We start from the raw sequence: 26060 nt of genomic DNA on the forward strand, positions 1-26060 counted from the left end.
CATCCTTATATTTCTTTACAGTTTTTTTTTTTTTGACAGAGAGAGGGTGAGTGGGTGGGGGAGGGGCAGAAGGAGAAAGACTCTTAAGCAGGCTCCACACTCAGCACAGAGCCCAACGTGGGGCTCGATCTCATGACCCTGAGATCTTGATGAGCTGAAATCAAGAATGGGACACTCAACTGACTGAGCCACCCAGGTGCCTCTATTCTTTACAGTTTTTTTTTTTTTTAAGATTTTATTTATTTATTTGACAGAGATAGAGACAGTGAGAGAGGGAACACAAGCATGGGGGAGTGGGGGAGGGAGAAGCAGGCTTCCCGCTGAGCAGGGAGCCCGATGCAGGGCTCAATCCCAGGACCCTGGGATCATGATCTAAGCCACCCAGGTGCCCCTATTTCTTTACAGTTTTAACAGCTTCTGTCCTTATTTCCTTGAGTCCCTTTTTTCCTTTTTGGCATTGTAATATTGTTAACAATGTTAGCAAATCCTCAGAGAACTTTACACCCTTCCCCTTGACTCACTCATGCTCCTTGGATTTCAAAAACAGATGCTGAGGAGCCAAGAGTTACTGTCTACATTTACCCATTCGGCTTTCCCTTTTGACTTATCTTGTTTTTTTCCATTTCTGTTCAGAGTTCTCAAACAAGCTTGGAAGTGGTTCGTTAGTTAGATGTTCTAACTTTAAAGCAAAAGAATATTTGGCATTAGAAGTAAAAGACAATTAAAATGTAACATTATTGCATTCCTTATCTTTGTCATCCATCCAGCTGTCATTTTTGAGCACCTTCTAGGAGTCAGTCCCTGTGCTGCTGGGCCTTTGAGAGACAAAGATAAATAGAAGATAAAATCTCTGCCCTTGGGAAGCTCCAAGCCAAACATGAGGGCTGGATTTCATATCAAATCATTATAATGTGTTAAGTGCTATACTGGGAGGTGCTAAGGGAGCACAACGGAGAGCCCATTGCTGTCTGGAGGGGATGATTGAGGGTTTTTTGGAATGCTCATCATGCCCCTTTCCCCTGTGGATTCATTAATTCATTAAACAAACATGGAGACCCTCCTATGTGCCAAACTCTGATCCAGGCGTTTGGGGTATATCAGTGAACAAGATAAAAATTCCTGCTCTGGTAGAGCTTGTGTTGTAACAGAGAGACCAAATAGACTGAGGCCTCATCTAGGGACCAGCACATCAGATCTATGAGCTGGTGACATGGTATGAGAGACTGTGGTTTGGACTTGTGGCTGGGGTCAGTTGCTCTTGCTTCCCTCCCACCATCTTCAGGGGAGGCAAAGGTGGCCTCATCTTGCCCAATCTCAGGACTGATCTTAAGAAGGGAGGCCCTGGCCCTGACCCTGATGTGCTTACCTCGGGGAAGGAGGAAGCATCAGGCTAGCCTGAAAAAGAGAGTCTTTCCTAATCTTGACATTCGGGTGAGCTACCCCTTCATGTTAGAAGAGTGTAGGAATTGGTGGTGGTGATGAGGCGAGGGAAGGAGAGAAGGACAGAAGTGGCTTTCAGGGACCTAGAGGAAGGCAAGGAGAGGAGAAGGGAGCCTCCTTTACTTTAGGTGTGGAAAAAGTACAGAGATAAGGAATTCGATGACGAGGAATTGCTCACCAGGCAGATAAGGAGAGAGGGGGTTTTAGTTCAAGGAGTAGCAGATGTTGAAGCATAGGCTCCGCCAATGAAACCCCTGTAATGCTTTTTTTTTAAACCCCGTTATCTAGATGAGGAACCTGCATTGGACCCCTCTTGTGCTCATGTCCTCTGGGCTGCCCACCATTTAGTCCGGTCGTTGCTGGACCTACCCGACATAGGTGTAACCTGCCTGACCACACCTTGTCCAGACTGTACCTCGCTTCTCTTGTTTTCTGCTGTTGGGGAGGAAGAACTTTTACTCTGCCCTCTTAGGTTCTTCTTCTGGAGGCCTGCAGTTAAACTGACAAAGACAGATTAACAGAAGAAAAGGTGTTATTTGCATGTGGAAGTTAACCAAAGAAGTAGCTAGCTCATGAAATGGTTAAAGTTAGAGGATTACATACCTAATTTAGTAGGGGAAAGGGAAGGGGGGAGAAGAGTTCTTCAATGGGAAGGACAAATAGATTTCTTTAGGAAAGACAAATAGGTTTTTAGGAGAATGAGCAGAAGATAAGAAAGTTTGTGATGTTTGTTTATGCAGGTGCAAGTGGTCTTTCTGTTTTCTTAATGGCCGTGACACTCCCCTGAGAGGGAACTCACGGCAGCCTCATTTCCCAGAAGTTGCTGCTTTTAGCAAGATAAGGGAAATCCCGACAAGGTTTCTTTCTGCCTCTTTTGATTCTCAGTTGCTTTCAGCTTAAAATAATCCTCATGCCAAAAGAGCCTATCTTAAGGTGGCATGTTCGGATCCCCTTCACTGCCTCAGGACTTCCCAACTGTTTGGGAAGTCTGCAGGGACCCACCTGGCACTCACACATGCATGATCTGCAAGAGGATGGTGGAGCGATGGACAGTGGAGCCCAGTGAGAACCGTCCCCTCTTTTGTCCCTTGGGCTTTCAACATGGCCCCCAGAAGTTCCCTGTACTATGGGACCCAGTTGACCATGGTGGTGGCTAACTCTAGATACCCCTGGTGATGGCTTTCCCTCTTTTCCTGCTGTACTTCTTCCAGTTCCCAATCTTTTTCCTTGGTCATTTCCCCAAATACCTGCATGCTTGCATAAAAGCCCTTGCCCATGCTCTCCTTTGTGGCAGAAACCAATCTAAGACAGAAATTGCAGTTTAAAACTGGGTAAGGATGGTGCCAAGATACCATAGATAATAGATGGTAGAAAAGGAATCAAAATCTGGGCTTCACTCAAAGACAGGTCCTTTCTTTTTCCCACTGTGGTACCTTTCTTCTCTGCATGTTTTTAGTGGCTAAACTATACTTACATTCATTGTTTTGAGTCTTCTAGGCAAATAGCTAAAATAAACTAGGAGTGGAAAAAATAAGACATTTTGTAAAGTTTGAAAGCATGAAAGTTACATCTGGTTTCTCTGGAATTTTGAGAGTCATTGCCATCAACAGTTAAATTTGGAAAGTTTGTCAAAATACTGGTTTTGGAATAGTTTCCTTAAAATTATTTGATTTGAGATCCATTTCATGTGGTTTTCATAACATATAAGTGGTTTTTTAAGACAGGGCAAAGCTGTTTGGTTTCAAACTTGTTTTTTAAAACCAGACCACTTAGGCAAAATATTTTTGTAACATTTTTATACTATCTAAAAATTAAAGAGTTTTTAATCCAAACAACTTAAAACTCTTCAGAAACCTATTTATCTGAGTCCTAAGATTTCTGGGTAAGTTTCACCCTATTTAACTTCAAAACACTTAGTCAAAATAGCTGGGATCCGGGACAGATTTCAAAGCTGAATACTTTCAAATGGCTCATCTAGATAACATGCAATGATATATGGACCATTTTATTGTCTCAAAACATTGGTTTCCCATCATATAAATAAAGCCTAAGCAAGAGCGTCACATTATTGCAAAACCAGTTACATATTTGAAAAATTAAAACATCTGTGCAATGTGCAAATGGATTGAAATGTTTTCTTTATCAATAATATGGAAACTATTTTGCAAAACTTTCAACACAGCCTCCTCTTTTCCCTCCCATAGGATTGCGACTCCATGGTTTGTGCATCATTGGATGGAGCCAGGTCCATGTGGCCTTGCCTTTTGTTTACTCTTTTACTGGTATTGTCACTTGTAATTTTTCAGAGCAATGCTATTAGGCACGTATGATTATTATCCCTTTCTCAAAAAGAGCACCCAGGGTCAAAAAAGGGTTTTTGTTGAGAGGGAACACAAGCAGGGGGCGGAGCTGGAGAGGGAGAAACAGGCTCCCTGCTGAGCAGGGAGCTGGATGCAGGACTCGATCCCAGGACGCTAGGATCATGACTTGAGCCAAAGGCAGACACTTAACCGCCTGAGCCACCCAGGTGCTCCCAGGGTCAAAAAAGGTTTTACGTCTTCTCTAAAGTTGTAAAGTTCCTCAAGGACAGGTTTCAGACCTCCTCTGTTTGGCTGTGTTTCTCAGACTCTTAGCCATATTACTTCCTGTCTCATGCCCATTTTTCATCACTTGGACTCACTGAACCTGTGTACTTCCCTTCTTTCTAGTCTGTTTCAGTAGATCTCAACCAAAGAATTGCCATGTACCTGCATTAAGTGGCCAGATAGGTTCCGAGTAATTTGCCGTCCATCACAAATGTGGTTATGAGCTAATAATGATTTAGGTTGAGACATGAGAGTGGGTTCAGGACTATCTGTAAAGTAATATCATTCCTGCATATTCCTATTCATTTATGATTCTTGAGCAGGGACAAGGGGGAAAATGTGCAGTTAAAGCACAAGACATTCCATAATCCAGATGAAACTAGCACCTTTAGCTATCCTTCAGGATGAGAACGGCCCTGGGCCAGGAATTGAACATTCTCTTTACATGTGGCTACTCTAAGCTCAGGCTGGAGCCAAGGGGGAGGTAACTTAGGGGCATATTGCTACCAGAGGGGCAGAATTTGAAAGGGTGAGGGTTGGGAGTAAAGGGGACAGGAAGTGACATTCTGCATAGTAACAGGAAGGACTTATAAATAGGGAATTGTAGGGAAAAATAAAATATTTCTCCTTCTCCTTATAGGATGACTGTACTGCCCTTGAAGTTGATGTTTGTCTTTGGAAAGGTGAGTGGGTGTGTTTATGTTCAGTGGTTAAGAGTTGGACAATGAGGAGAAATATGAAGTATGTCTCTATTCTGGAATATTTTGTGGGCCCCAATTAAAATAATTTGTCATGGACAGGTATATTCTTACTGGGCTCATCTACAGAATTAAATCATTTTGCCTCTGACTTGGTATAAACCTGTTAAGTGAAGAATTAAGACAATTGTGCAAATAATGTAGTCTTTGTGAAAAATAATAAGGGGAGACCTCACTCAATGGAGTTGGGAGGCCGGCAGGGGGGGTGCCCATGCCCTACCACTTCTCATCGCCTGCAGACCCAACAGGAAGATAGGGACCTTGCCCTGGATACTACTTTACTACCACCGCGGTTCTTTCCAGGAAGAAAGTCTCTCCTCCTGCCCTGGCAACAGCCCAGCCAATGAGAAACAGTCACAACTCAGCCAATGAAAAGCCACTATACTCCCAACTCCCAGTTTACTCCAATGGGTTTTTTCTTTACAACAGACCCTCTCGACTTCCCCCTTTCCTCTATAAATAAAGAACTTTCTGTGCTTTGTTCTGCAGACATGCCTATGCTTTTCCCCTAACTTGTCTGTCTTGGGCTGCAATTATCTGTTGTCCTGAATAAACCCATCTTTTGCTGGTAAAATAACTGGCAGTTTTATTTTTAAGGTTAACATCTTCAAATATAGTTTTCTCTGAAAAAGTCTTCTAAGTAAGGCAAAGGATATATTTTTTTTAACATGAATTTTCCCCAAACTGCTTTTGGGTTATGTTAATAAAGCCATTGTCTGTGGGAGGAAATGCCACAGGGGGGCAGGGAGGGGATGGGGGGTGAGTGGAGATTCTTGTGTAGTGGGAAAAATGATAATCCAACAAATAAAATAGCTGGCTGTCTTTCTGTATTCCAGGGGAGGCACTAATTCCTGTTTTTAATTTCACTGTATTTAAATTCCCCTTTAGAAGTGGGCAACTTTTTCGAAGGAAATCACCTGGAGTCTTGATGGACTTTTCGGATTGAGGAAGGTAAGACCTCCCCCCCCCCCTTCCTGGCTGAATTTTGATGGGCAAGTGTGAATTGCTCTGGAGATAAAGACATAAGAATTAGGGTTTGGAAGCTGAAGCAGAATGACGAAGGTATCCAGAGAGAGAAGGACCCAAAGATGAAGGAGACAGGCACACACCCTAGACAGGCCACAAGAGAGAACGACTGATAGGTTTTAGGGGAGAAATGCCAAATATTCGTTTTTTGTTTTTGTTTTTTATTTGACAGAGAGAGAGAGTTAGCGAGAGCAGGAACACAAGCAGGGGTGTGCGAGAGGGAGAAGCAGGCTTCCCGCCGAGCGGGGAGCCCGATGCGGGGCTCGATCCCAGGACCCTGGGATCATGACCTGAGCCGAAGGCAGACGCTTAACGACTGAGCCACCCAGGTGCCCCAAATATTCGTTTTTGACAATGTGTGATTGTGTAGGAAATATAGAGAACAAAGTCAAACAACATAAGAGGACCTATGATAGATCTAAAACGTTGATTCAGGAGCCAGACTGCCTTTGTATAAATCTCAGATCTGACCCTTGCTGGCTGCACGATCCTGGGCAGGTGAGTTCCCTGCCACCCCCATGCTTCCATTTCCCCAACTACAGACCTAGGATGATGATGACCCACTCCTAGGGTTGTTGAGGGGAAGAACTGATTTTTCTCCAACTACTGTCTGTGTCAAGGGTCAAGAATAGTGTCTGGCCTCTAATAACACATTATAAGCACCACATGTATGTTATCATTATTAAATATTTCAGAGGCACTTTACTTAACCCCACTTTGGCCACCCTTGCTCTCCCATTTCTTTGACCCCTTTTTCGGCAAAACTCACTGGAGTATTGTTTATCTTCTCTGCCTGTGAGGCTTTTCCTCACATTTTCTCCTGAACTAGTGTTTCTCACGCTTGCTTTTTTCATTATTGTCCCCCCCTCCTCCATGAGTCTTTTTGGACGTTTTTTAAACCGCCTCCTCTCACCCATGACTTGTTGATACCACAGACATCCTGATGTGTAGTTGTTTATGTACTATGTGTTTATCTGTGCCCTGGACATAACAAGAACAAGGCTTTTTCCATCTCCCCAGAATCGATTTTCCCTTCCCGGGGAATGATATCATCCCACTGATATCATTGCATGTCTTAAATCTACCCCAGTCCTTCTTTTGTCTCTGCTACAAAACAGTTCTTGTTCAAGGTCAGATTGCTGACCTCCATGTTGCAGAATCCATGGTTAATTTTCAGTTCTCATTTTAACAGATCTGTCCCTGGCATCTGCACAGCTGATCCGTCCCTTCTCCTTGATACAGTTTCTTCAGTGGCCTTCTGGAGCATCCCATTCTCTTGGTTTTTCTCCTGTTCACTGGTTGTTCTCGTGATTCCTCTCTTCTTGTCTTCCTCTTGATATGGATGGAGGGCCCTAGGGCTCAGTCCTTGATATTCTTCTCTGTACTCACTTCTCTGTACTCACTCACTTTAAGATTAACTTAAAGCCAGAATTGGCTTTAAGTTAATCTCTGTACCGTTGACTCCCCACTTAATGTCCCAACCAAAAGTCTCTCGTGGACTCCAGGCTAGTATAATAACTGCTTACTTGTTTTCTCTACTTTGGTATTTAATGAACCTCCTCTGTTGACATGTTCAAGATTGAACTTTTGGATTCTTCCCCCAAACTGCTTTATCCAAGGTCTTTCCCCTTCTCTATTTTTCTTACACACCCTAATCCATTAGGAAATTCTGATACCAAAATAAATCCAGAATGTTCCTTAGTATTTACCCAAATGAATTTTAAAAATCTTGTGTTCACCCACAAATGAGCACATGGATGCTTATAGCTGCTTTATTCATAGTGGCCAAAACTTGGAAGCAACCAAGATGTCCTTCAGTAGGCAAATGGATAAATAAACTGTGGTACATCCAGACAATGGAACATTATTCAGCACTAAAAATAAATGAGCTATCAAATCATGAAAAGATATGGAGAAAACATAATGAATATTAGGAAGTGAGAGAAGCCAATCTGGAAAGGCCACATACTGTATGATTCCAACAATACAACGTTCTGGAAATTCAAAACTATGGAGACAGTAGAAAGATCACTGGTTGCCAGGGGTTGGGGGAGAGAGAGGGATGAGTAGGCAGATCACAGGGGTTTAGGGCAGTGAAACTATGATGTATGATGCTACAGTGGTGGATACGTGTTGTTATATATTTGTCAAAAATGTGTATCATGAGATGTACAAGACCAAGAATGAACCCTAATGTAGACTCTGGGCTTTGAGTGATAATGATGGGTAAGTGCAGGTTCATCAGTGATAACAAGCATACCCATGGGGTATAGGATATTGACAGAGAGGTAGGTTGTACGTGTGTGGGGGCAGAGGGTTGATGGGCACTCTTTGTACTTCTCACTCAGTTTTGCTGTGAACCTAAAACTGCTCTAAAAAATAAAGTGTGTCTAAAAAAAAGACGTCCAGAATCTGCTACCAGGTTGGTGGGAGCCAGCATCTCATTCTGTTCTCAATGGCCACAACTGCCTTCTAACTGGGCTCCATGCTATGGCTTGTCTCCCTGTAGTTCATGCCCATCCCAGGCCCCCCATCCTACTCAGAGAAAACCCAAAGTCCTGATCATGGCTTTTTAGGTCCTTCTTTCTGACCCCTGTCCTCCCCTTCTCCCTCTTGTTCACTCTGCTCCAGCCACACTGGCCCCCTTGCTCTTTCTCTAACACACCGTGCGTGCTCCTACCTCGTGGCCTTTGCACTGGCTGTTCCCTGTCCCGCCATGCTCTTCCATGGATCCTCATGACTCTTTCACCTCTTGCAAGCCTTTGCTTGAATGCTACCTTCTCACTGAGGCCTTCTTGTCCACCAGTTTAAACTGTAGCTCTCCTGCCCTGCACTCTGAGCTCCCTTACCTGCTCTATTTGCTCTGTTTTTCATAGCACATCATTTTTTTAGTGGGAGGGGGGCAGAGAGAGAGGAAGAGAGAGAATCCAAAGCAGGCTCTGTGCCTAGTGTGGAGCCCAGTGCAGGATCTGATCCCATGACCCTGAGATCATGACCCGAGCCAAAATCAAGAGTAGGACGTTTACTGACTGAGCCACCCAGGGACCCCAACTCATCATTTTTATTATACTAAATCATTGAGATGTGTGTGTGTGTGTGTGTGTTTTCTTTGCCTTCCTTGACCAAATAAAAAATCCACAAGGACAGTGATTTCTGTCTTTTTGTTCCCTGATGTATCCCAAGTACCTAGAACAATGCTTAGTGCATATGAGGTGCTCAATCAGAATTTGTTGGATAAGTGGGAGTCTCCCTACCACCCCTGACTCCAGGTCCTTTGTGTAATGTACCTTTCCAGGGGTGTTCTGTGTACATACAAGCACATGAGATCAAAATAACCCAATTCTTATATTTTGCTCTGCTGTAATTCTGTTGCTTACAACCTTCAGTAAAAGTCTTCTACACAAGTTAGCACTACTTGGAGGGGCTGAAGGAATGGGGTGTTCAGTGTGTGGTAAGTGGGACAGAGAGGAGACAAGAATCAAAAGAGATGAGTCATAGGATGGAGAGGAGAGAAATAATTCAACAAAAACAAAATCAGGGTAAGTTGGCCAGTAGACACATACAGCCCCAAAGAATCCTTGGCGTAGTATGCATGCTGGCTGCCTGTTTATTTACTATTCTTTTTGAATGATAAATGAGAGAGCCACCATCCACCAAGTTTGGGAGGCTTGGTGATATCCACACAGCAGAGGTCTTCGATGGGGATTGAAGGATTGTCCTGATTCTTTGTGTCCTGCTGCCTATGTCAGTCTCCCTAGGGGCAGGCTCTCAAAGAACTGGTCTGCAGTTTCTGATTTCTTCTTTCTGTGGCTTTTATGAGACGGGGTCTGTTCTGCTGGCTGGGACCAAAGGAGTGGGTGAGGGAGGATGGGAGGTCGTGAGATTGGCTGAAATTCCTCAGGATCCCATCCTGTTGGTCCAGAGACAGGCTCCATCCATTCTCCCCCGCTCACGGATGCGGTGGTTGAAAACCCTGGGATGCAGACTCCTGAGCAGGGCTGGCCTCTTTGGCGGATTTTGCCGCAGCGCAAGTCCATTTCCTCCTGGCCTGAGTGCCTGGGATTGCAGGTCTGGAACGTGTGTTGTGGTGTCACATCTGGGCAGCACAAGACAGTGACAGGGAGACACTGCCTGTTATGGCAACAGCTGGAACAATAAACAACTTCTTTCCCCGCCGAGGAAAATCAAGGAGCCGGGCCTCGTGGCAACACCAGGAAGGGAAATAAGTAATACCCGAGCTGGAGCTCGCGTTTGGCCTGATTTTTAACTCCCCAGTCGGAGAGATTCTCTGAGTGCCTTATCGGGCAAGCGGAGGCAATTATATGTCATTCAAAACCTCGTACGCCTTTCTAGAAAGTGTTTTAAACAAAAGTGACTCAGAACGTTGGAATTGGAAAGTCAAAGTTTCCCCTCCCCTGTGTCATCCATCCTCTTCTGGGGTAACCCCTACCCTGTGTTGCTAACGGATGGGGGCTTGGGGTGGGGTGGTTACTGAGTGGGCTAGGCTTGGTGGGCTGCAGTCAGTAGGTGGTAAGGTTCCTCCCCTCCCCCTGACTTCTTACTTCAAGTGTACTCTAATGAGATCCCTTCTCAATCTCTTGAAGGCATCTCAGATGGCCTCCTAGCTTTCGGACTGCCAGCAGGTGTTAAAAAGTCCAGCCCAGTAGAAATGAAAACTTGAATCTCATCTTGTTTGGTTTCTGTCCCTACCACCCCCACCACGACACCCGACCCCAGCATAGTGCTGACCTGATGGGGAAGGAGGGATGGCAGTGATATGATCTGTTCTATCAAACTTCTTACACCCTGCTGTGCTCTGTGGCTTTGGGCTCCCTCAGTGTGGGCAAGAGGGAATTAGAGAGGCGCCATCTTATTTGATTGGCACTGTTGTAATCTGTTTGGCAGAGCCCAAATGCTGGCTCTTTGGAGACCCCATGACTCTCACTCCATAGGGAATCTAATCTCCTTTATACCATTTGATGAGTTTATTGCTCCCCAGACTTGAGCCCTACCCCTGGGGTACACCCTGGAGTCTACTTGCCTCCTAGCCCCATTCTCTTCCATAGGGTTCTTTTGGCCCAGTACTGCCCCCAGACTTGAGTAAAAAGGGTACCAGCCCGGCACCCCACTCTTTTGGGGACCCCCCCACTTGCCCTTCTCTCTCTCTGTAGCTCTTCAGCTGGGTGGGAAATCAGCAGATCCATGAGGATGTTCCTACCTGGAGCTCAGGCAGTTCTTCTAGTACTCATTTGGGTAATGGGACCCTGAAACTCCCTGCCTACAAGGCCTCAGACCTGCTTCCAAGATGTTTGCGGGTTTCTTTCCCAGGTCCACCTGGGCTTCATTGCAGGTGTGTACATCTCGAGGCCCGAGGAATGGCCCAGGGGTGCTGCTTGCTGGGAATGTGGATGGTACTCATGTGTGCATGTGCTGGAGTGGGAACGTGGTGGCAGGAAATGGAGGGAGCGAACCCCAAGGATCATGAGAGTCCTCTCTTTGAATCCGGTTTGCTGGGTGAGTATGGAATTACAATTGTCAAGGTAGGATGATAGAACTTTTTTTTTTTTAAGATTTTATTTATTTATTTGACAGAGAGAGACACAGCGAGAGAGAGAACACAAGCAGGGGGAGTGGGAGAGGGAGAAGCAGGCTTCCCGCTGAGCAAGGAGCCCGATTTGGGGCTCGATCCCAGGACCCCGGGATCATGACCTGAGCCAAAGGCAGACACTTAACAGCTGAGCCACCCAGGCGCCCCTAGAACATGTTTTATTTAGCTCAATTCATACTTTAGAAATATTTAGACATAGGGTATGTGGGCCTCCATTTGTACTCTTGGTCTGGGCCCTGGTGATATTAGGGGAGGCTGTGATGCAGCCCGTAGGAAAACTCATGCCTTGGGGACATGCTTGGAGGTACAGGGGGTTCTGCTGCTGCCCTGTCACAGGTAGCTCTGGTCAGCCTCCCACCTTTGTACTTCTCCAGTCTAGAGGTGGGCATTCTGTCTCCCTGTCTGCATCGCTCAAAATTCTGTGGGCTACATTTCAGATTCTTCCAGAACTCTTTGTCGCTCTTCTTAGGTAGCACTGGTGGTGGGCTTGCGAGTTGGTCCCTGGACACATTGGCTGAAGGGTGAGGTGTAACCTTTCCTCCCAGCAGACAAACCAAGATTGCATGGGTGGTTCTCTTGGGGAGCATCTCCCTCGGTCTGAAGGGTGAGGGAGGAGAAATAGAACTGTTCTCTACTCTTGTGAATTCCCAGATTTTTCTCTCTGGCATCTCAGTCTCTTCTTATATGACTTGGAGGTGGGTGAGTGGGATTGAAAGTGGAAGACCTCTTTGGCTACCTCATGGTAAGACCTGTGTGGATGTGTCTAGAACTTCTCCTTCGAATGTGTGGGGACTTTTCCCCTGGTTGTTCTCAGCTTTGGGCCTTAGTGGAATTCAAAGGCAATTGGAAAGTCCCATCTGGTAATCTGTTACACATACACATCTCCTCATTTATAGTCCTAAACTGGGCTTTTTCATTAGCATGACAGTTGACACATTTCTTGAACAGCTGCATAACATTTTGTATGCTATGTGGGACCCTGCCATAATTTGTGTAACCATTCTTCTATAGATTGTTATTTAGGTGGGTTTTTGATATCATAAGTGATGTTGAAATGAGTAATTCTTTGACATATAGCCTTGTGTCCTTAAGTCAGTATTCCCAGAAGTGTGATTGCTGATCCAGAAGGCCCACACATTTTACATTTTAATAGAAAGCCTCCCTTCTGAGGCTCAGAGGTTTTGAATGTGGTGATTGAGTGGAGGGGCTGGGCTCAGGGAGCCCCTGCAAGGGTTGAAGTTAGGAGCAATGCAGGTTGGGGGGTGGTTGGCTGACAGCCCATGGGCCAAGGTAGAGCTGAAACAGAGTTCAAAAAATAAGTGTCAGAGTTGGGGAATCACTGTGGGAGGTTATGGGGGTGACCTTCTGGTCAGGGGTGACCTTAATAACAGACAGATTAAAGCAGGGGGAGGAAAAAGACAAAGAATAATGGGAGCTTGGATTTCTGACCCATGTCCAAAATGGGAGGGAGAGGACAAAAGCCAAGCCTGGTGATGGAATTGCTCCCCAAAAGTGACATGTGAATTTCCAGACAAGTAGAACGTTTTGTTATCTTCAGCAGCCTTGACCCTAGGGTAGCATTTTCACATCTTGGCCATTGCGATGCTCTCGAAGCCCATGCCTCTCTGTCATTAGGAAGTCGTGCTTCACCATCTGGATGGTCACCCACCTACAGAAGTTGTCCTGGGGCTGCTGTGTGGTGCTGGGGCCCTGAAAGGATTTGGCTAATTGGAGAAGTGTTGGATAGATGTTCATAACTAGAATGATGGGGAGGTGAATAGTCTCTCTTTCCCCATTCGTGAAATCAAAGGACTGATCTGAATGACCTTTTACATCAGCCAACGCTCATATTCCATTAGATGGGATGTTGAGGCCAGTGAGAGTCATGACCTGTTCTTTTGGGAGGGGTAATCAGTCCCAAGACGAAGCAAAGGAAGACAGCAACTTCTCTCCAAATTCCTCAGGCTTCCAGGATGTCCCTGACCTTGGGCAAGTTACTTTCTCTCCCTGGGACTGTTTTCCCATCTGAAAAATGGGGTGGAGTCTGTGGGGGTGATTTGCTCTTCCTGCTCTGACTTCGTGACAAATACAATATGTGAAAACCCGAGTTCGCAGGAGAAGCGGGGTTCTGTTGCAGTGCAATCAGGGTGTCACTGAGTTGGGGGTTAACCGAGTAGTCTTTATGTGCCGTACAGTGCTCAAGGACCTTAACGTCTTCCTCGTCACTCCCATGGGAAGATAAGGATGTCCGGCGGGGGGCACTTCACTGCCTGGAACCCCTCCATACCCCAATCCTAGCACATCTCTGATTTCTCGCTGGTGGCCTCTCCCTGTTTGCTTCACCCTTTCAAATAAATCCATGCTGACCCCTTAGCTTTGTAGGGGCACCTGGGCGGCTCAGTCGGTTAAGCGTCTGCCTTCGGCTCAGGTCATGATCCCGGGGTCCTGGGATCGAGCCCCGCATCGGGCTTCCTGCTCGGCTGGAAGCCTGCTTCTCCCTCTCCCACTCCCCCTGCTTGTGCTTTCTCTCTCGCTGTGTCTCTCTCTGTCAAATAAATCCATAAAATCTTAAAAAATAATAAAAATGAAATTCGGCTTTGCTGTATATCATGGAGTCCCCCATTCTTTCTGAAGCCGCACACCGAAGCTCATGGGTAAATCCTAACCGGTCTGGCACAGGCTCAGAGTCCCGGGTGTCCCCTGGGAAGAGATACTGGACAGTTATTGCCACAGCATAACACTTTGTTTCACTGTTTGACCAAACTTTGGAGGGTGGCAGATGAGGGTCAAATGACCATTAGCTCCGAGGGACTGAGGATTCCATGAGAATGTCCTGTGAGTATTGGCGTCCCCAGTGCTGGGGTTTAGTAGAGGTCCTGGGCCATCTTGGAGAATTCATTTGCCACATGTTTTACTAAGATGTGAGGAGTTTGGCAACCAAATATACATTGTTAGCAGCCAGCAGGGCCTTGGAGCTGGACAGGGGCTGGCCGAGGTCCTAGTTGACGTTCTGGTCCAGTCTTGGGTTATTTTTCCTTCAAGTTCTCCCAGTGTTTGCAGATCTAGGATATTCTTATCATTACTACTACTACTACTACTACTACTACTACTACTACTAATAATAATAATGTTGCACTGGGCAGGACCCTATATGGCGGGTGGGGGTAGTCAAGATGATGGAACAGAACCCGGAGCCTATTCTTCCTTACGCCAGGCAGCCCCTCCTAATTCAGCAATCAGGAACGGATGCAAATTATTGAGGCAAGTGTTCTATTGGCTAATTAGCTTCTACAGAATGACTAGCCCAGTGTTCAGCTGATACCACTCTCCACTCTGACCAGGCCTTTATTGCCTCTGCTTTATGAGGGCACATCCGGGAGAGAAAAATCAGTCTACCAACCCAGAGAGACAGTGTGGGAGAGAAGCTTCCATGCAGCAGAGAGAATTTTCTAGCAGAACTTTCTCATTCATGGAAACCACCCTGGGCTGCGGGCTCCTTGAGGGCAGGTCCCATGTTTTAGTCACTGTTGCTTCCAGTGCATGTTGAGTGGCCACATCTGGAACCCAGGGCTTCCCCCAGTGTCCATGGTGGATGCTCCCAGGGCCGGGGTGCCTTCTTTGATGAGTAAAGCCCTACAGTGAGTGCCCCACAGTTTGGCACATACTGTCTTATGCTGTTGTGTTCTAAATCCCATCCTATTTCTTACTTTTTTCATTTAACATGGTTTTTGAGACCTAGCCCTATTCCTACCTGTAAACTATGATCTTTTTGATGACTATATAATACTTCATTATATATTTATACCAAATTCTCTAAAGAGGGATATGTCGGTTGCCTCCAACAATGATCTCCAATTCCTAGCCACCACCTCGTTCAAAGTATATCCTTGTACTTATTTTCTTCTGAAATGCAATCTTTTTTCGTGTTTACTCAGATAGTCTCAAGCATTAATTCATTGCTTTCTTAACTAGTATGTAAGTTCCCCTTGATCAGATAATCATAGTATCTGCCTTTTAGGGTGATTGTGGTTATGGATGAAGTCATGTGTATGAAGTGCTTAGCACATTATCTGGCAAGCAAAAAATTCTCAATAGATGGTACAAGCCCTTCAGAGCCTAGAATACATTAGGACTTTAATAAATACCAATTATAATAATCACTGTTTAATTACCTCTGGTGATCTGGGGTCTCCTTCCTCATAAAACTAGGTCTCAGAACACTTGAAACATGAGTTATTCAGGAGATAGTAATTATGGTAGTCCCCATTAGTCCTCCCAAGTTATTCCCCTTTTGCAGATGATAAAACTGAAACTCAGAGAAGTTATGCATCTTGCTTATGGTCATTCAGCGTCATTAGCTGCAGAATTGGGGCTCAAACCCTAGTCGAGCTCCAAAGCTTTTATTTTTAGCTACTCTGCTATATTGCCACTCCTGGGAAAGTGTGCTTAGATTATTACTATTTTAGTAACAATAGCTTTTATTTTCTCCCTGTGTGCATAGCCAAGAATTTAAGATTCAGTTAATGTTTATGAAGACCTAACGTGTGCCAGGCCCTGCCAGGACCGTTTTTAGGGTCCATTCCTGTAAATTCCTGAAAGATGCTCCCTCTGGGCAGATACAGCTGTGGGCCCATGGCGTGGTCAGTAGAAGCTGGGCTGGATTCTGGCCCCTGCCTGTCCCCTCACCTGGGCACCTGCATGCAGTATGCACACTGCCCAAGTGCCTGCTGTGTCCCGGGGCACTAACCTGCCTCCCCACGCCAGTCGTATGGGGCAAGTGCAGTTTCACTGGACAGATGGAGAGAGCAAGCTTCGGAATTGTGACGTTTCTACGACCACATGGTCTCAAGTCGGAGTCCTTTGACTTCAAATCCAGAGATTGATTACATGTAAAGCAGAGTGATCCAGGAGGGTCACACTGTAGGAAGGGAAAAGAAGTGCAGGAATCCCTGGGCAGAACCTGCCAGGTTTGACCACTGGTGCTCGGGTGACCCTCGTGCTTTGCCGTGGCTGCATCTCTGACGAGTGATGGATACAGTCCTCCATCGGCAGCCCAGAGGAGACAAGTTCCCGGTGGGCTGAAACCCCCAGGGTGCAGGATCACCAGCGAGCTGGGGGGTGTGGAATGTGAGTGCCTGGAGGACGTTATAAGCTCCTGGAATAGGCCTCAGGCTTCAGCGCACACTGCTTCTTACTCACAGTGGAGTAGTAAATGTACCTACGTTTGCAGAGGGGCGCATGCTCAGCCAAGGCTGGGAAGATCCTTCCAGTGGCTGAGTGGAGCGGGATAGGCTGTTAGGGAGCAAGGTCAAGAGGCTGGCCCCCGGAGAAACTGGAGGCCTCCTCATCTTCCTTGTCCTTCTGTGATTTTTCTAGTCCTTTGAAGACTGCGTTTATGATCTCTCTGAAGATACTTCAGTGTCCCCAAGTCAAACCAGGACCTTTAATTTTAGAATGTTCTACAAAATCATTACCTCAAGGAGATATAATCTGCCCTCCCACATTCGTAGGAGCGTTATTCAAGGTTCGGAGACAATCTGAGTGTCCTCTTGACAGATGAATGGATAAAGAAGATGTGAGATATATAATGGACTATTTATTATGCGACTTTAAAAAGGAAGGAAATTCTGTCATTTGCGACAATATTGGTGAACCTGGAAGGCATTATCCTAAGTGAAATAAGCCAGACAGAAAGACAAATAATGCATGGTATCATTTATATGTGGAATCTTAAAAACAAAATTGTTGAACTCATAGAAAGGGGCCAGGGGGTGGGAGAAACAGGGAGGAGTTGGTAGGAGGGGACAAACTTTCAGTTACAAGATGAATAAGGTCTGAGGGTCTGGTGTATAACATGGTGACCATAGTTAATAAGGCTGTGCTATATAATTGAAATTTGCTAAGAGAGTGGAACTTAGGTGTTCTCTCTCTCACACACACAAAGATAAAATGTGAGGTGATAGATGTGTTAATTAACTCTGGGGGAGTCCTTTCTCAGTGTCTATGTATATCAAATCATCGTGTTGTACACTTCAAATATCTCACAATTTTATTTGTCAGGTATACCTCAGTAAAGCTGGGGGTGGGGGACAAAGATTGTTCTAAAGGACAAAAAGATGTTTCTGCCAGTGAAGGAGATGTATATTGGGGGGGGGTGGCATTCTCAAGTTATTCTTTGTAGGTGTTCTTTCCCCCCAAAGCTGGGGACATTTTTCCCTGTGCCAGATGCTGGAAATACCATAGTAATATTTCCTGCTTCGATGGAGTTTGTATCTAAAGGGAGGCTGATTAATAAACAAGCATTTATAATCCAGTATAAGAGCTAAAAGAGGCACAGTACTGGGAGAATCACAGAGGGCTTCCTGGAGGAAGCAGTATCTAACCTGAGCCCTGAAGGATGAGTAAAAAGCAGAATGGGGAGAGGGCTTCAGGGAGAAGACAGAGTCTGTGCAAAGGCCCAGGTCAAGTCAAAGCCAGCATGCGTTTGCATTTCTTTTGGGGCAGTAGGGGGCTTGCAAAGAATGTGAACACGGATTAACCTGCTCTGCGGTTGAGAAAGACCACTTTAGCCCCCTGAGAAGGGAATGGGGGTGGAACAGAGGCTTCATCCAGGGAGGGCCCATAGGAGACTGTCCAGATGTGGGATTACTTAAGGAAACCTAGACACACAAGTCTCATTGTCTATGAGGAGAGAAGCCTTCCGCCCCGGGGTGTTACCTCAGGATTCTCTGATTCTCTGAGGCCCGGGAGGCTGGGAGAGGCCACAGTTCTGGTGCTCCTGGCTCCCAGACGAATGCCCTGCTCCAAAGCTCCCCGCCATCCCCTTCCCGTCCAGGAACCAGGGCCTCCCCCCTGCAGCTGATCTCTCCTCCCCGCACCCCCATGGCCTCCAGACCTGTCATGCATATTTCTTCCTGTACCCTTTTGTTTCCCTTCTGACTCTCCTCTGATCTTCTCTTGACCTCCCGGGGCCAACACTGAGATAAATCTGTTGGCTTCTTGGCAGGGGAGCCCAGGATGTTTCCAGCGCTGGCCTGACACTTTCCCTTAACTCAGCGTGGCTAAGGCAGCCGCTTCTCTCTGGCCTGGGACCCAGCGGAGGAGTAGCGAAGGAGCTCCGGTTGCTGGAAGGTCTTGCTGTAAACTTTGAAGAAAGGAAGAGCACCTGATTTGGGTCTCCTCCCTGAGCAGTGGTGTGTCCTGTCTCAGTGGTTCTCAACTGTGGCTGCAAGATAGAATCAGCTTATGGGGCCTTTTTAAAAAAAAAAAGCCTGGTTCCCCACCTCTGAGATTCTGATTGTATTAGCACGGGAAGAATCCAGACATCTGTAGTTTTAAAACTGCCCAGGTGGATATCAGAGAAGACAGCTCTCTTAGCATCGCATCTCAGAGACACTAGGCAGAATGTCAGCTCTGACAGTTTTTTTGCTGGGCTTACCTTGGACAAATCATAGCCTCTTTGAGCCTTATCAGTTTTCTCCTCTGTATGGGGAAGTTAATAGAACCTACCCTGAAGATGGTTATGAATCTGCCCAAGTCAAGCATTTATGATGCTTGGCACAGAGTTAGTGCCCACCTATGAGCACTGACTGGTTATTTTTCTTATCATTAAGCCTTCCAGTTATGCATTGCCCTTGCCTTCCAGTTCTTTCTTCGTGCTCAGCCACTTCAGTGTGAGTTAGATGATCAGCTAGCTGTCTAACTAACACTTGCTTGTGAGAGGAGATGTACAAAAGGAAGAAGAAAAGTGCAGGGTGAAAATTCTTGCAAAATCACTAAATAGAAAAGTTTATCTCTAGAGCCTGTAGCCCCATTTCCTGTCCCTGTGCCCTCAGGTTTTAGACAGGATTTGAGTCCAACGGAGGTCCGAGTACCAAGTATGAAGTACTTCAGTACCAAAGGACCAAGCATGCATCCCCAAGGAAGATGGGGAGAGAATTCTTCTGGGAATTTTTCCTTTAATACGTGGTTTCAATGCCATTATAAAATAAGGCTCTCCATAGCTTTCCTGCCAGAGGTATGTCCATTGGTCTCTAGATGATTATGTACATTCTGGTGGCCTGTGTGGTCTTTTTCTATGGGTGGACACAGTCCCCTCCCACTTCCATCTTCCTTCGGGTGTGTTGGGTATGATCAAGGCAGCTCATGCCGTCTAGCGTGGTGGGGTGAGGAGTGAGCCCTCCTGGGCAAGGTAGCTCTGCAAAGAACTCTGTCCCCTTACTCCAGTATCACAGATATGTTTTGCTGGGCACAGCAGAAACGTCAGTGGTGGAGAGAAAGGTCAGTAAAACTCATCACCCCTACAGGAAAAAGAGCTCACAACACACTTTTCATAATGAGAAGAGCGATATGTCACGCTCAAAATATTTGAGCCTCAGGGATAGGCAGTGGTGTTCTGGAACAGCTGAAACTGAGCTCCAGAGATTGGCTCAGAGAACCAAGTGACAGCTGATGGGAGAAGCCCACTCGTCCCAGCAGTTGTGATAGAACTCTAACCCAGAGCATATTGGGTTGCCTTTCCATAGAGACTGGGCTCTCCATGAAGACAGAAAACAAACAATGCTTTCAAATACAAGCCCTAAATGGATTAAACTAAAGAGTCTAACAGCAGCTCAGTTTCTGAAAGTGAAGCTATTTCAAGAAGCAGCACATTATCCCAAAGAATTTTTAAATGCTGTGACTGCATCTGGATGTCCTATGCATCGAATCACTAGAATTCAGCAAACAGGAGGTGTCCCAGTGAGTGTCTGTGTCTTCTGCTTTACCACAGATGCCTCACAGGGGCAGACCTTCCAAATTGCAGGCATGGATTTAATGTCCTGGAGAACTGAACGACCAATTCACTACATAAAGAAGCTCTAATGCAAAATTAAAAACTATCAAAGCTTGGTATTGATCATTAGCAATTATAAAAGAATTATTATGCCTTCAACATTAATTTTTATTGTTTCCATTAAACTTTATTTAACAATGGTTAATTATTTCTGCTGAGCCAACCTGGCAATAAAGTTAGTGAAATAAAATAGGTCAAGTGCACAGAATCAGACATTTAAATATATAGACAGGAGGGGCGCCTGGCTGGCTTAGTCAGAAGGGCGTGCGGCTCTTGATCTTGGGGTCATGGGTTCCAGCCCCATGTTGGGTATAGAAATTACTAAAATAATAATAATAGTAATAAACTTTCAAAAAAAATAAATGAATAAATAGACAAGAAATGATGGTTTTCACTTTATTATGAGAAAATTATTTTTTTTCCCAAAAGACAAAAAAAAGCATTTTGGAAAAAATTTTTTCAAAAAAGGAATAGGGGCACCTGGGTGGCTCAGTCGGTTAAGCGTCTGACTCTTGGTTTCGGCTCAGGTCATGATCTAAGGGTCCTGGGATCGAGCCCCACATTGGGCTCTGTGCTCAGCGTGGAGTCTACTTGAGATTCTCTTTCTCTCTCTGTCTGCTCCTCCTGCTTGTGCTCGCTCTTTCTCTCTCTAAAATAAAATATTTAAAAAAAAAACAAAAAAGGAATAAAAATGGTACTAATCTAATGGCTAGTCTTTTGGTCTAGGAATCACAGTATCCACGAGTTCAGGTCTAGATATGCACTGATATCATCATTTTGATTGGCTTTGCCATGTCTTAAAGGATCAATAGTATTAGCAGCAACTACAACTATTATTATAAATGTTAATATTCGTAGCAATAGTGGTCACCACGGTAGTTGGCATCATTTATTTCTGCTTGTCCAGGACCCCAGCCTCACACTTCTGATAATATCTAGGTTTTCCTTTGGATTATTACCCCTCCCGGCTGGATTTGGTCTTGGATGGGATGTGAAAATGTAAACCCTCCTCACTCCGAGATGATGGGGCTGACTCACGCTGACAACACTTTGAGGATACTATCATTCGTTCCTCGCACTTACCCGGGGGCTCCCCTGACTCCTTCCTGCTTCCTTCCAAAGCTTGATCGTTCTCCTTGTCCTTTTATTCTGCTATCTTGGAGCTACCCATTACGTTTTCTGTTCTTTTTCCCCAGAGGTGATTTGCTTTGCTTAGTGATCAAAGAACTCTACATACTATGTGGGAAGTAATATTAGTGAAGGTAACTCTGATTGTCACTGTGATCATTTTCAGTCATAGTGGCAATAACCACCACTTACTGTGTGCTGGGCACTGTTCTAAGTAGTATTTCATTATGCCCTCATGACACGCCTACGAGGTGGCAGATACACACCACTGTCATCCCCTTTTGCAGACAAGGAAACTGGCTTGAAGAGATCCTGGTGGTTTGCCCATGGCTAGCCAACGGTGCTGGCAAACGTGGCCTCTCCAGCTGTGGTTCTGACACCCTTGGTCGCTAGCCTGCTTTGCTACGGAAGGACTCGGACGGAAGTGCCCGGCAATGTGCTAATCGCCTTATTGGTAGCAATCACCTCTTGAATTTTCACAGAAATAATCCTGATGTCTCCATGTGAGTTCTGTGTGCAGTTCTACAGGCGAGGAAACGGGCTCGGGTGGGTTACGTGCTTTGTGCAGGGTCGCGCAGCTACTCACGTTTCAGAGCAAAGCCACTGAACGAGAAAGGTCTGAGCCCATTGAGAGAAGGATGAAGACCTAAGGATGAAGCCCAGACCTAACCTCACCCTCACTCCCTCTTAGCAGAACAAAAGAACCTTTAAAAGATGTGGAGAACGAGGCTGCCTTTGCAGGAGTCCCAGGAGGCTTCAGCGGAAAGGGAAAACTTCCTTGCATTGAGATTACTTTGAAACCCTCATTTCTAGGCCAGTTTTTTTTTTTCCTTTTCTTTTCTTTCCTTCTTCTTCTTCTTTTTTTCTTTTTGTTTTCTTTCTTCTTTGAGAATTCCAGGCCTGATTAGATCATGCTCTGGACTCAAGTCAGCCAAGGGCCATGGTTTCAATCACTGTGATCCTGATGACCTCACAAGAACATCTTAAAAGGACAAATCTATTTGTTTTACACTGAGATCATGGAAAATAAAGCAACCCCTGCTCCTCTCCAGGAGACCTTGCTTGCCAAGGTGGTTTTCATAACATACTTTTACAGTTGATTTATCTCCTCTGAAAAATGAGACTTAAAAACTAAAAAATAAAGAAGCCTTCAGTAGTTCTTGTGCCAGAAGCAATGGGGAAAGCCAAGAGCGTCTTCATAGAGCCTGTTACCAGAATTGGCAGGTTGTTGTGCTTCTAGACACGGGAACAAAGACCCCAAATTCCGTTGAGTCTGGGGAAACCGTCAGCGGCTGCATTTCCAGGGGAGTGGATGATGTGGAGAGCAGCTGTGTGGTTGCTTGTTGGCTTCTACCACCGACACCAAATCTCACGGGCATTTTCGCCGCCCCCCCCCCACCCCCCGCCCCAGACTCCAAGGCAAGTGGGGTTGGAAACTTGACAGTTGTACCCAGGAGATAGATAGGGTCATTTTGAGAGGATTGTCTGGCTGGGATGATTTTCGAGGGGATGCGGATGGGGGCGGTGTGGGGAGCAATCAAGGTGATGGCAGAAGGACGAGCGGTTTCTGACTCGGCTTTTATAGCAGCTATTTCGAGGCCCAGACAACATTTTCACGACTTTCAGAAGCATGAAAGGATGGGATTGCCATTGACTTAATCTCTCTGTGCCTCACTTTCTTTTCTGTAAAATGGGGGTAATCTAGCACCCCACTCAGGCCAGCCAGGAGGATTACATGAGGTAACAATGCATGCATAGTGCCCGCCATAGGGTGAGTGCCCAGTGAATGGTAGGCCCTTACCCTTGCCCCCTCCCACCTGCTTCTGAGCTGAATCACTCTGTGTTCCCACTACGGCCACTGGTCTGCCTTTATTCAGGGGCTGTGACCTACTTTGATCACCTCCACATCTCCTTCTGTGCCAATACCCTATTGCTCAGTCGTTCCCTCCATTTTATAGGTGGAGAAAGAAACTTACGCCCAGAGAGGTTGAGTGACTTGTTCAAAGCCATGCAATTAGTAAATCTAACCCTATTGCTATGCTTATGTATTAGTTACCTGTTGCTGCGTAACAAATGACCCCAAAACATGGCATCTTAAGGCAACAAGCATGTTGCTTGTGCATGACACATTTTCTGAGGATTATGGATCTGGGAGCAGCTGAGGTGTATGGTTCTGGCTCGGGGCCTCCCATGAGGTTACAGCTGTGGTGCAGACCAGGCCTGCCGTCAACCAGACGCTTGGCTGGCCTGGGGAATCTGTCTGCCCCTCACTTATGTGGCTTTTGGCCAGAGGCCTCTGAGTTCCTTGCCCTGGTGAGGTTCCCCACAGGGTGGCTCATGACTTCCCCCAGAACGAGTGATCCAGGAGAGAATGCCGACAGCAGAGTCTTTTGTAACCAGACCTCAGAAGTGATATAGCGTCACTCGTCCTGTGTGCGGTAGGTCACACTGACCAAAGCAGGTGCACGGGAAGAGGGGACTACATGTGCACAGGCGTGACTGCCCGGGCGTGGGGGTCCGTGGACACCATGTTGGAACCTCACCACAACCTCCCACTGGCTGCTATCTACAACAAGGACAGAAGGCCTTCACATGGTTCACAGGGAGCCGTGTACCTCCCCGGCCTCACTGGCTCTTGCTCTCTGGGCTCCAGTTCCCACTGGCCTCGCTCCTCACACGTCCCCTGTCCCTGCCCAGCCTGCCCTGGCCAGTGTTGCCCTTTCCACCTAGAACCCATCTCAGCGGTTCCTCTCCCTCCTTTATAGCTCAGCCAGCATGCCTCCAGGAAGCCCTCCCAGATACCCCAGACTAGGTCTGGTCTTTTGGTCACGTGCACTGTATTGGTAATAATCGAGTCATTCATTAATTGATACTTGCTGGAGCGGATGGTCTGCCGGGCCCTCTGTGGGTGGCCAGCAGGGACCACAGACCACAAAGTCAGGCCGACATTCCAGGTTTCCTCACTCAGAATCCTGGGGCCATAGTCTTCAGAACCACTTTTTAATCCCTCTCCCTAGCAGGAGAAAAAGAGTCGTTTTGTACCTTGTCCTCATACAAGGCTTGTTTCATTAGTTCTAAAAATAGAACCATGCTGATTTTCCAGAATGAGCATCTAGCCTATATTTTTGCTTCCAGGCCCCCTGTGTGAACCACAAGAAAGCCCTTTTTCTTTACAGGATGCTTTTTCATTCCCTCACCAATTTGATTCTTATTTGTCAGCAAGTACAGAGTTTTAGAAGTCACCCGTGCTCCTCTTTGTCACAGGTTTTCTTGAGATCAAGTCCTGCCTCTAGAATACATTCAGGGGAGAGTTGGAGAAGAGAATTCTCTGTTTTTAGCCAATCTTGCGGTTTGGCCCACTGGATGAGCCACTTGGAGCAGAGCTTTTCGTCCCTTCCTAACTTAGAACATGCACGCTCACACACATTCTCACTGACCACTCGCTCTCACCCAGACATGTTCATACACACTCACAGACTCACCCATACCCACACACACACTTTTACTCACACTCACACAACCAGTTGCAAACACTCTCACTGGCCACTCACTCACAAACTCACACACTCTCACCCATACACACATATACACCCCCATACCCACATACACACCCACATATACTCACGCTCACACACGCTCTGACACTCACACTCCTACCCATACACTCATTTACTCTCACACTCATACATACATAGTCACACCTACCCACACACTCACTTTTATACACACTCTCATACACACTTTCACTCATACACATTCATACACAGACTCACATACACACCCATACACTGCCTTTTACTCACACATACACACTCACATTCTCACACACCCATTCTCACACATACCCTTACCCTCACACACATTCACACTCCTTTGATTTATTTGCTAAGATGGTGTAAATGGAAATCACAGAATCAGAGATATATGTGGACGTGTACATTTTGGGGTGGGGGACAACGGGGATGTGTCGGCTGAGCCTAACACAGATTTCAGACTTGTCTGTAGGTGTGGTGGAGAGACTACCAGGAGGTGATCTGCAGAAAGGCTCTCCCACCCCTCGCTGGAGGAAGAGGAGATGAATGGGAGGACGCCATGTAGTCAGACACAGACTATGTCTGGGTCCCGTAGAAAGGAAGCTTCCAAGGAAAAGAATGAGGAACTGTTTTTACGATAGATTCTGTGACCCTCAGGGTTCCTGACCCCCAGGGCCTTTTGGAGGTCTGGGTGACCCCGTGTAACTCTGAGTGGGGGAGGGACCAGTCAGCTCCCTTCAGAGAGGCCTGGAACCCGTCGGCACTTGGAGGGCCGGCAGCTGTGGGAACAGTGGCAGGTTGCCCCCTTGTGTGGACATTGGCATTGAACTAGCATCAACAGCAGCTCAGAGGCCACCTCGTGTGCTCTCGGGGCTTTTGATGTGGGTAGCGAAGGTGAGTGGCGGGGGGAGGAAGGAAAAACCCAACCGCTGTGACTGGATGCATTGTGTGTCTGTGCTTATCGCTTGGTGCGGGAGCCCCCGGGAGACACGTCCGGGGGCACTAGGGGACACGAGGCTGTGATCTTGTGGGCTGATGTCCTTTCTCTAGGGTCCTGTGGAGTGAGGAGCCGGGGATGTGGGGCAACGGCTGTGATAGGGGACCTGCTTCTAGCCCCAGAGCAGAGAGGCTTGAGAAACTCCCATTTGT

General features: G+C 46.4%; 1 protein-coding gene across 3 annotated transcripts in view; it reads left to right on the plus strand.

The window, feature by feature from the left end:
- Positions 1-26060, plus strand: part of PAMR1 (peptidase domain containing associated with muscle regeneration 1) — a 153545-nt gene that overhangs the window by 39232 nt on the left and 88253 nt on the right. For all 3 annotated transcript variants that reach the window (XM_081798322.1, XM_081798321.1, XM_081798324.1), the window contains 2 exons: positions 4666-4708; positions 5672-5734. In XM_081798322.1, the coding sequence (XP_081654448.1) occupies positions 4667-4708; positions 5672-5734 (105 nt within the window). In that variant the 5' untranslated portion in view covers position 4666. Of the gene's footprint in view, positions 1-4665; positions 4709-5671; positions 5735-26060 lie in introns of those variants that run through there.

The sequence above is a fragment of the Leptonychotes weddellii genome, chromosome 11, assembly GCF_054177405.1.
Source record: "Leptonychotes weddellii isolate Sample4059 chromosome 11, ASM5417740v2, whole genome shotgun sequence".
Taxonomy (NCBI): domain Eukaryota; kingdom Metazoa; phylum Chordata; class Mammalia; order Carnivora; family Phocidae; genus Leptonychotes; species Leptonychotes weddellii.